General features: G+C 40.5%; 1 protein-coding gene across 1 annotated transcript; it reads left to right on the plus strand.

Annotated features, from left to right (window-relative positions):
• The first annotated feature begins 2,551 nt into the window (after window positions 1-2,551).
• LOC137099820 (globoside alpha-1,3-N-acetylgalactosaminyltransferase 1-like) lies at window positions 2,552-7,326 on the plus strand. The gene is made up of 8 exons (XM_067477114.1): window positions 2,552-2,974; window positions 4,256-4,288; window positions 4,683-4,715; window positions 4,792-4,926; window positions 5,021-5,153; window positions 5,254-5,449; window positions 5,824-6,043; window positions 6,116-7,326. Exons 1-8 carry the CDS (start codon window positions 2,913-2,915, stop codon window positions 6,255-6,257), a joined length of 954 nt encoding a protein of 317 aa, XP_067333215.1. The 5' UTR covers window positions 2,552-2,912; the 3' UTR covers window positions 6,258-7,326.
• Window positions 7,327-10,743: the final 3,417 nt, after the last annotated feature.

The following is a 10,743-nucleotide window of genomic DNA, read 5'->3' on the forward strand; positions in this document are numbered from 1 at the left end:
TCTCTCCTCTCACCCCGCAATCGTCACCACTGTATGTCATTCACTGTGTGTGTTCTCCCATAGTTGTCTTTGTCCTTTTCTGTCCCCCTCTCTCTGTCCCTTTCTGCAGGTGTCCCCGGCTTTGAAGCTGTGTGTCTTCCAGTGTGCAGCTACTGGTCCTACCAATTTGCCCGATGTTTTGTTTTTGCTTTTTGTTGCCCTGTTCATTTCTGTCTTAACTTTCCACTCACTCCAACCGGTCAAGGCAGATGGCCGCCCACTCGGAGCCTGGTTCTGCTGGAGGTTTCTTCCGTTAAGGGGAGTTTTTCCTCTCCACTGTTGCCTATGGCTTCCTCCAGGGGGAATTGTTGGATTCTCTCTATACATCTTTATAATCTTGACTTTAATCTGTAAAGTGCCCTGAGATGACTTTGTTGTTAATTGGCGCTATATAAAAAAAGCTGAGTTGATGGTTGTCTTTGTAGTTTACCTTTTTAAGTTTGTTGTCAAGGAAATGAAGGATAGCAATGAGTTTGTCACAAGAGTGCAGTTCAGCTCAGCTACTGAAGGGTGAAGACATCACACAGTAGCTGGAGCAGAGGAACTGAGTACAAGGTGGTGTGGACCACAAACAAGGTACAAGAAATAGGTCATTGTGTAACTGTGGAGGCACACAGTTTTAGATTTCTGTGGGTTCGGCCATACTTTGAGAAACTTGTTTGATGAAGCTGTTTGCGAACGTGCTTGTGAGGTTACTGTTCTTAAACCTGTATGTACAATTGACTCTGACCCAGTGCAGGAAGGTAGAGCAGTTGTCCATCAATCTCGGTTCAATCCCCCAAGTGCCTCTGGTCAATTGAGCAAGACACTGAACCCCAACTTAGTTGCTCCCGGTGAGCGTTGGCCAGCTGCATAGCAGCTCCCCCATCTGTCTGTGTATGTGTGTGAATGGGTGAATAAGAATCAGTTTAAAGCGCTATCAGTGCCCATAGGTACAAAAGTGCTATATAACTGCAGATCATTTACCCGTCATCGGGTAAGTTCAGAAGAAAGCACAATAAACGTTCAGTGTTCGTCACACAACGATCTCCGGATTGAAGTAATTGATTCGAATAAGATCGCCTCTACACCAGAGGTGGGCGATACTGCAAAATTTTGTATCGATCCGATACCAAGTAAATACAGGGAAAATATCGCAGATACCGATATTTTTTTATTTGTAGCAATATAAATTACAATTACTTTCTTGCATAGGGGCTGTCCCTGTATCACAATTTATGAAGTGATTGCATAATTATGCTAAATCTGAATACATCTGTGATTTGTGATGTGATTTGCTCTTAGTGTGCCTGTATTAGTCATGAGTGAGGTTAACAAAAAAGAGGACATTTTCAAATATTACCAGGATAATGTTTCTGAAGCTGAAAAGACTCTGCCAGTGACTTCTGTCTCGCTGCCGGCGGGGCTCTGTCTAAAAGATTTCCCTCCTCTTTCTTTTCGTAGTTCCGAGCTCTCTTTGTCAAGTCGTTTTATATGTGTTTGTGGTTATACCACAGTAGCGAATGACCTTTTTACAGACGTCGCAATTCGCTGTTTTTTCATTCACAGCAGTAAAATACTTCCACACGGCGCTCCGTTTTGTATCTGCCAGCTCCATGATACCAAGGAAGGCACACACCACCTAGCTCTCACTCTCTTTGCAGCTGCTTGCTGTTGGCGCTGCTGAGTCACGTGATGGTAGGGCAACAGAGCAGGGAGGGGTGAGCAATGTGCGTGACGTGCAAAAGGAGCTGCATAAGAGAGCGTTATATACAAGCTCATTTTAAATATTAGATTTCATGCAAAATAAATAAAATCACTGGTTTTAAAAAGCCCTTAATATCAATATTTTGAGTTTTTGGTTGATCATTTTCGATACCAGCCCTATGACGAAAGTATCGATATTAAGGATCGATCCGCCCACCCCTATTCTACACTGCTAATCTTCTATGACTCTCTACCTGGGTGGTATTAAAAAATATAAACTCAAATAATAAACATTAATTAATCGCATGCATGTTTAATACAATGTTATACTGTGTTTTTATTCCACTCTGAACCTGGTACGGTGGTATTAAACTGTTAAACTAAGTGTTAAATACTCAGATAAACAGGCAAGTGCACATTTAACAGCCTTGGATGTGGCTTTCATGGCACTATACTATACACCGATCAGGCGTAACATGGATACCTATAATCCACTACAGTGAATTTTACTTTTAGAATGCCTCAGGTTTTAAGCTGAAACCGTCAGAAAGGTGATATTTCTCCTCTGTTTATTATTCAGATCACAGTAGGTGGTGGAGTCGTAATGGAGTGTGTTATGAGAAGAGGTGGTTCTAATGATTTTGCCCCCGTATTTAAAATGAATGAGGGTGCCAAATGTATATGATTTAAAAATTCATTGCATTGCATTAATTGTTTTTTCAGGTCATGCACAGCTGTTTTTTCCGTCTGAGCCTCGCCCTCTACGGGCAGTAACACTGACTGTGAGTGGCATGTGCATGTTGAAGCAACAGTGCAACACAGTGTTCCATGTCAGTTTTTATGACAGTGTAAATTTTACTGTAAAACTGTGGCAGCAAGACTGAGACTTTTTCTGCCTGCCACAGTTCAGTGCTTCAGTTCATTCCCTGCTTAAAAGAATCTCCAGCGGGAAGAGAAAGATCATTACATAACATCATTACCTCTCTCCCTCCTCCTCTCCCTCTTCCTGACACACTTGTTCACAGTGTCTTGTGATTTCCAATGTGTGTGAACCTAAACTGACCTGGACTATTAGAGACGAACTTTCTCTGGCTGGACCTCAAGCTGACGTATGATGTGGATCTGGTTTGAATTAAGGGCACTCAATGTTGGGGTCAGGACTGTCCTGGTCTGACTGAGTGGCAGAGATGCATCTGAACATTAAAACCACTGGGGGGGTCTTGCTGCTGCTGCTGCTGCTGCTGCTAAGGTGTGTACACTATAATACTAATAACTAATACTAATTCTAGTGCTGTTAATGAAGTATATGGGTATACTGTAATAAAGTACTATCTAGGAGGTACTTGTACCTGAGTATTTCTGTTACATCTTAATTGTACCTTTCCCTCCACTCCATGTATCTGAGGCTTTAATAACTTCACAAAGTCAGACTGTTAAATAAATACTAAGAAACTCTATTTATGTAGCTGTTTTCATACATATGAATGCACTTCAAAGTGCTTTACAGATTATTAAAAGTTTGTAAAAAGGTGTACAAAGAAGGTACATAAGGCGTTAGAATCTGCTCCACCTTCAATTGTTTGTTTTTCACAGAAAGTCTCCAGAGTGAGTCTCACCTTTGTTCTAATTTTTGTTTTTGGTCTCAAAATGTTGGCATAGTGTCAAACCGATGGAACTTTTCAACAGCATCAAGTTCAATAGTGTTTACTGTACTTTTACTTGGTGGAGTACTTTTAGTAAATTTTAGAACATATACTTAGTACTTGAGTAAGGAAGTTTAAGTGGTGATTGTAATGTTTGTCCAAAGCAAATTAAAAACTTGCTTTACCAGTTCTCAACACTCACACACCCATGAGCCACCAGGAAACAGTTGGGGTTTAGTGCCTCACCCAAAGACACTGCAAATGGTTCTACTATGATGCTAATTGTAATTGTACTATTTAAGCAAGTACTTTTATATATAACTGGGTATTCAATAACTCTGCCACGTCTGCTTAAGTACTAAGTCTACTACTGTTACTACTATAAATCACCACCAGCTACTACTGCTAACTGAAATCCAGCCCTGTTTCCAAAAACGTTGGGACACTCAGTAAACAGGATACAATGATCACCAAAAACCTGTATTTGATCTAAAATAGTACAAAGACAAGGTCTGTGTTGTGGTTAAAAATGGCCTGTTTTGGGGTTTGTTTTACTAGCCTTGTGCTAATATTTTTGTTTGTATAACTGTTTGACTATATGTAACATTTCAAATGAAATGTGAACTGGACTCTGAAGAAGGAAGTTAGTTACTTAAAGAATACAGACTTGTGCACAGGAAATATTATGGTTTGTTCTTTAGTTTGCCTTTTTTAATTAACAGTTTTCTTAATAAAGGAAAGACAAACATGAATATTAAACATACTTTAAATTGATTTGGTCATGAAATTACTAAATACATTTACATGATGTATGCGCCTCTGCAGTCTTTGCCTGTTATAGTCAGAGGTTGAATGACTACTTGTTGTGTTTCTATTTAAACCCACAGACAGTTGTACCACTACATCTTCCAGTCTTACAGGTAATGCATCTTATACAGTTTGTATACTATACATGTTTCTACCTTTATTTTCTTCCACCTACGGAACATTGCCAAAATGAGCAGCATCCTGTTTCAAACTGATGCTGAAAACTAGTCCATGCATTTGTAACATCTAGACTGGACTAATGGAATTTCCTACTATTGGGATGTCCCAGTAACTAGATGTCCCAGTAACTAAAGAAAAAAAAATGAAAATCCTCTGATTAGACCACTTCATATATACTGCTGTTAATACATAAAAATGGCTTCATTCATGCAAACGTTTCTGTGTAGCACAAACAGGAAAACTGTGTAGTTGTGTAGTTTTACATATGAGCATGAACATTCTGTAGATGATACGTTGTTTCTGATATGCTAACTGTCTGTTTTTCAGTGGCTTTTACAAACAGCCTTGCATCATTTGTAGGTGAGTAACATTCACTGTAGTTGTTTATGAATGTCCAGACAATGTTGTTCTATAAAGACTCCTATGTGCCTTTTAGTCGTACTGATGTGATGACAGTGACGCCCTGGTTGGCTCCTGTTGTCTGGGAGGGAACCTTTAACCCTGATCTACTCGACAGCATCTACAAACCAAAGAATATCACCATCGCAGCGACTGTGTTTGCAGTTGGGAAGTACGTCTGAAATCTCAACACTCTGGTTTTCATATAACCCTGAATGCACCACTGTAATGTGACCTATAGTTGACCCCTGTGACCTTCTCTACAGGTACATCAGGTTCTTGAAAGACTTCCTGGAGACAGCAGAGCAGCACTTCTTTGTTTGTTTTAATGTGCACATTTACGTGTTCACTGACCGTCCCAAAGAGGTACCCAAAGTCAAAATGGCTCCTGGCAGAAAGGTAAATAGTTTCCGTGTTAGTACCGATAAAACTATCTGTAATCTGCCATCTTTAGCAACATTTTTTTTCTTATTGCCTTTTAAAAAAATGTTTCCTGCAGCTGGTGGTGCATTCAGTGCCCAGCTCCAAGCGTTGGCAGGAGATCTCAGCCCGAAGGATGGAGTTCATCCAGACTCTGATAAAGGAGAATCTTCAGAAGCATGTTGACTACATCTTCTGTCTGGACGTCGACTCAAAGTTCCACAGCCGTTGGGGGACAGAGTCACTAGGTGGACTCGTTGCTGTCGTACATCCTGGTTAGTAGAAACTCACCAACTCAGGTTGGTTCTTGTCACATTCAGGTGACATTAAAGTGGATTTGATCAATCAGGAGAGGTTTGTTAATCAACCTGCAGCCATTGTTCACCTGTTTATAAATTTGGCTTTGCCTGAAGTTTCCTGTGAAACAATGTGAAGATGGGAGATATCAGAACTGATTCCAGAATTCAAATTGCTGTTCTGACCAGAGAGGCACATCATAGGCAGATTAAAGGTAAGGGGGAAAAACAACTCTTCTGCTTTGTGGAAACTGGATCAGTTTGATCACTGAAAGACAGAGAGGCTGCTTCACCACTAATACAGTCATACAGTTCTGTTAAGATAACTGTCTCGTTTCCACGTGTGTCTGCAGGTTACTACAGAGATGATCGTAGCAGGTTCCCCTATGAGCAGAGACCAGAATCCAGAGCGTACATGGCTCCTGGAGAGGGGGACTTTTACTACTGTGGAGGAGCATTTGGAGGCCTCCTGCAGGAAGTTTACCAGCTCACCAAAACCTGCCGAACTAACTTTGAGGAGGATGCCAAGAAAGGCATTGAGGCTGCATGGCAGGAGGAGAGTCACTTAAACAGGTAGGGGGATTCCTAGGTGTTGATCCCTGGCTGTGTTTTCTGATGACTGTAAACCCTGTTCTGTGTGTTCAGGTACATGTGGATCAACAAACCCAGTAAGGTGCTCTCACCTGAGTACCTGTGGCAGGACTCAAAATCCAGAAACCCTGAAGTTCACATCATCAGATTCTCTGGAGTCGTCAAGAACTACGCTGAGATCCGACCCACTGTCTGAGAGTCCAGACTGAGTTGTGAGACCTGAAACCGCAACAGTTATGGTTTAAAAGGGTTTAACAAATCACAGCTGCACCTCCACACACCTTTAGAAATGGTTCACACCCCAGGACATGATCCATACACTGCTAAGACTGAACCTAGAGTCACAAGTTGGGGGGCATCTGAAAGCCATATGCATGTACAACTTAATTTTTAATTCAATGTAATTTTTTTTAAAATCACTCTCTTTAAATTAATTTTGAGATGTTTCCTGTGCCTTTACTGTTGTAATCATCCTGCGATCATGTGCAAAACTCCTAAACACCATTAGATTAGGTATTTTAAAAATGCAAGGATGATATTTTACAGTGTCTTTATTAGAATACGAGTAGAAAATATAAGAAATATCTACACGGTATTAAAAAACACAAAAATGTGTTTTTACAGGCTGAAAGTGACAAGTATTTAATGTGACTATTCCTGAATCCTAGAATGCCTTGAACTCTCTTGGGCCAAAAACAGGAGTCGAAGACCAAGAAAACTGTCAAGGGAAGTTTCTTTAAGTTTTGTGTTTGTTAGACCAGGAGAAGTCCAAAAAGGATCTGGCCCAATATCTGGCAGCTTCATCTTGAGGCAAAGTCTTCAGACCAAGGGAAATGGGGAGAAAAGGCTGAGGCTTTTTTTTTTAAGCTCCCACATACTGGAGTGAAAATCAGTAGAGAAGTAGTATTATGGAGTAATGAATCATTTTCAGGTCCTATCATCGGCAATATGTGAGATCGGTTGGACAGAGGTGGATGAATTAGGGCTTCCAGACTTCAGTGAAACATTGTGGAGGGTCTGTCATGATTTTGGGGGTTCCATTCCTGACAGTGGTGATATTGTCAGAATTGGTGGCTCCTGAATGATGAAAAGCAAAGTACCAACAGCTTTTTGTAACATCTTATACATCAAAAAACCAAAAACAATTGCTATCTGCAGCCCTGTGTACAATATTAGGAAATAATGTTTCTAGTTCATGTATATTAAGATGTAAAACACTGATTTTCCTTTCCTATAATAAAACTTAGCCCAGCTGAATCCTTTAATGGCTCTCGAAGTGTCTTTTTCTGGGGTAATTGGATGTAAATGTATTTGGGCAGCTGTAGCTCAGTCAGTAGAGCAGTTACCACTAACCACTGGGTCAGTGGTTCGATTCCCAGTCCCTGGGCAAAGTTGTCCCTAGTGTCTTCTACCTACTGTACTTGTAAGCTGCTCTGGATAAAAGCTAAATGACTAATTTTGTTTGTTTCATATTGTCTATGAACATAATGCTGCTGTGGATGAAAATCAGCCTTTGGACATTAATAATCTGTCCTCTGGTGCCACTTGAGAACAGAAAAGTCTTCATAATGATGTTGGTTAATGTCAAAGCTAAAACCTCTGCAGCCTGTAGAGGCCGCTGTCTGTCTTTCAGACTGCTGTCCATACAGTCCAGCATCATATGTTGGTGAGTGAGGGGGGCAGCTGTAGCTCAGTTGGTAAAGGCAGTTGTCCACGGACCACAGGGTGAGTGGTTTGATCCCCGACCCTGGCTATATGTCGAAGTGTCCCTGGGCAAGACACTGAACCTCTAAGAGCCCAGTCCCCTCCCTAGTCCCCTGTGCAGTGCTGGTCCAAGCCCAGTAGAAATCAGGGAGGGCTGTGTCAGGAAGGGCATCCGGCGTAAAAACTGTGCCAAATCAACATGCGGACAATGATCTGCTGTGGCGACCCTGAACTCACGGGATAAGCCAAAAGGACACTACATCATATGTTGATGTAGTCATATTAACTTCAGTGTTGCTGTTGATGAGATTTTGTTGTTGATGAGATTACTATGTCTTTAACAGTAGTCATAGTAGTGACGGGGACGTCCTGGTTGGTTCTTGTCATCTGGGAGTGAACCTTTAAGCCTGTTCTGCTCCACAGCATCTACAAACCAAAGGACATCAGCGTCACAGTCTTCTCTTGTAAAGTACGTTTAAAGCCTCAAGGCCCCGGCCACCTCAGGTCAAACATTAGAACCACAAAGTAAATTGATCTTTTTCTACAAACCTCATTTCTCAAGTTGGAATTTTTTGGTAAATGCAATATAAAATTTAAATCTGTGATTTTGTAATTCACTCAAACTTGACACTGAGAAGCAGACATAATATAAGCTCCAGTGATCCAAAGCTCCCACAAACTACCACAGTAACACTGGCTTTATCATAAACTTTGTTTCACTGCTGTTTAATAGTTGAACATATACCAGAGTTGAAGTGGTACACAACCTTTTTAGATGTTTGGTTTTTTTAGACATATGTAAAAACTTATTAAATGTGTTTTTTTTTATCTCATATCCTGCTCCCTTTGTTTCGTAATCTCATGTATGACATGACAGACAACAATCAGCGTCTTCCTGTTCAGCTCATCATCAGCTATCTGCACAAGTGACTTCCTGACTGATGCATAATAGGAAGTGACACAAACTCTTTCTGACTCACATCCACACATTGACATTAATAGCAAACCAGGTCTGGACACTAACAATTAACCATTTACTTGTCTCACAGTGTAAAGACTCCACTGACTAACTGCAGACAATGACAACAACTGAATATTAACAAGGATTTTTGCAGATCTAACCCTGAAGATAAGATAAGATTTTTTTGATCCCCTGATGGGGGAAATTTCAGTGTTCCAACTTAGTTCAACTAAGTTTAAAATGTACTTGACTTTTGAACAGGATCATAAGATAATGGGTGGATGGATCCAAAGAGAACGTATCACCGCTGAGATTAATAAAAGAGTAATGTTGCAGAGTAATAAACGCTACATAAGACCTGTTACTCTCAATATCTAGCTTCATATTTGGTTTTATAAAAAAAAATCTATAGGTTAATGTGGTGATATGAGAGAAGCGCAACTGATCTTTGTGTTCAGTGTCTGACCGGTGCACAATAATTGGCCCAAATAACACATGAAAATATGATAGTTCATGAGTCTTGATGTGAACAAAACAACGCTGCAGGTGCTGATCATTCCTGTTACAATACTAACAGCAGATCAGTCAGATTGCTGTGCTGTCCACTCTGTCTATGATCCTCTCAGTCACTACAGACTGTGGTGGCTTAGGTTACACAGGGAAAATATTACAGTCCACTGTATTGATTTTGTATTTGACACTTCAGGCCACATGGGGGTGAGCTTGTATGATGTTAAGATTATGACAGTATAGAGGATATTTAAATTTGACAACCCAGAAATGTTCAGTTTCTGGGGGGGGCTCCCTCCTACATAATTTGCAAAGTGGTGTGTAACATTTGACACATATTTTCTAACTGTTGGACATGAAGCTGATTTTACAGACTAACTATTGCATCAACAATTGATACATTTTTAATTGTTAAATCATCCACATTAACAAAGACTCCACAGACTGAACAGTAACATTTAAACACACAGAGCCTGTGTAAGTTTCAGGAAGTGAAGTGTTTGTGATTCAGCTGAAAAGCAGTGAAAAGGCCCTTTTTTGTTGTTCTGGTTTGAACTTTGTTTCCTGCTCAGGTGTAGAGCTTATCTGCAGGTCAGGTCTCTGTGGTGCGTTCGAGTGCAGCTGTTACCAGGACACACAACACATTTGATAAGGTTGGTTCTTGTAGACGAGATCACAACAGATAAACTGTTTCACAAAGACAAGTTCAGGCTCATGCTGCTGCAGTGTGTGTCTCTGGGAGGACATTCTGGTCCTTTCTTTAGGTTTGGGATTCATTTGAGAAACGGTTTGAAAAACCTCACAGTGAATTTTATTTGCAAATCTGCCAACTAACACTATTAAACCTCCAACTTTCCTTTTCCCCACTTTGTTCAGTTCTCTTATGGAGAACAAACACTTGTTGTCAATGTCTACAAATGTTATTCAAATCTACTATTCAGCAAGCTTCAAAAATGTTGCTTAATGTTTTTAACAAATCCTGATCACATCTTAGGTTTAGAAGTTTGAATGTGTGTAACTGATTAACTGTTGTTGTGAAAATCAGAAAATGATTAAAAAGAGAGGAAGTGACAACAAAGACAGGAAGCAGAATGAGCCAAAGAAGAAGTGCGAGACTGTGTGTGTGTGTGTGTGTGTGTGTGTGTGTGTGTGTGTGTGTGTGTGTGAGAGAGAGAGAATTTGTATGAACAGCAGTGTGAGGACTGATTTGAATTTTCCTCCACTGAAGTGAGAACATTGCTCAGATTTTCTCACGCCCTTTTTTTCATTAAGTCTTGGTTTTAGGGTTAGATTTAGGTTTTGGAGGAGACCTCATAATTTTAGAAAAGCATTTAGTTTAACACACGTTCCAAGGACAATGATTTTGTGCAGAAAGAGAGAGAATCAAGGTGCCCTCGCAAGCCCAAACCCATTTATGGCCTGTGTATGTGTGTATGTGTGGGCCGGTTAAAACACACCCACCCACAGACATGATTTCATTTCAGGGCAAAGCACGACTGGAGAATGA

The sequence above is a fragment of the Channa argus genome, chromosome 15, assembly GCF_033026475.1.
Source record: "Channa argus isolate prfri chromosome 15, Channa argus male v1.0, whole genome shotgun sequence".
Taxonomy (NCBI): Eukaryota; Metazoa; Chordata; class Actinopteri; order Anabantiformes; family Channidae; genus Channa; species Channa argus.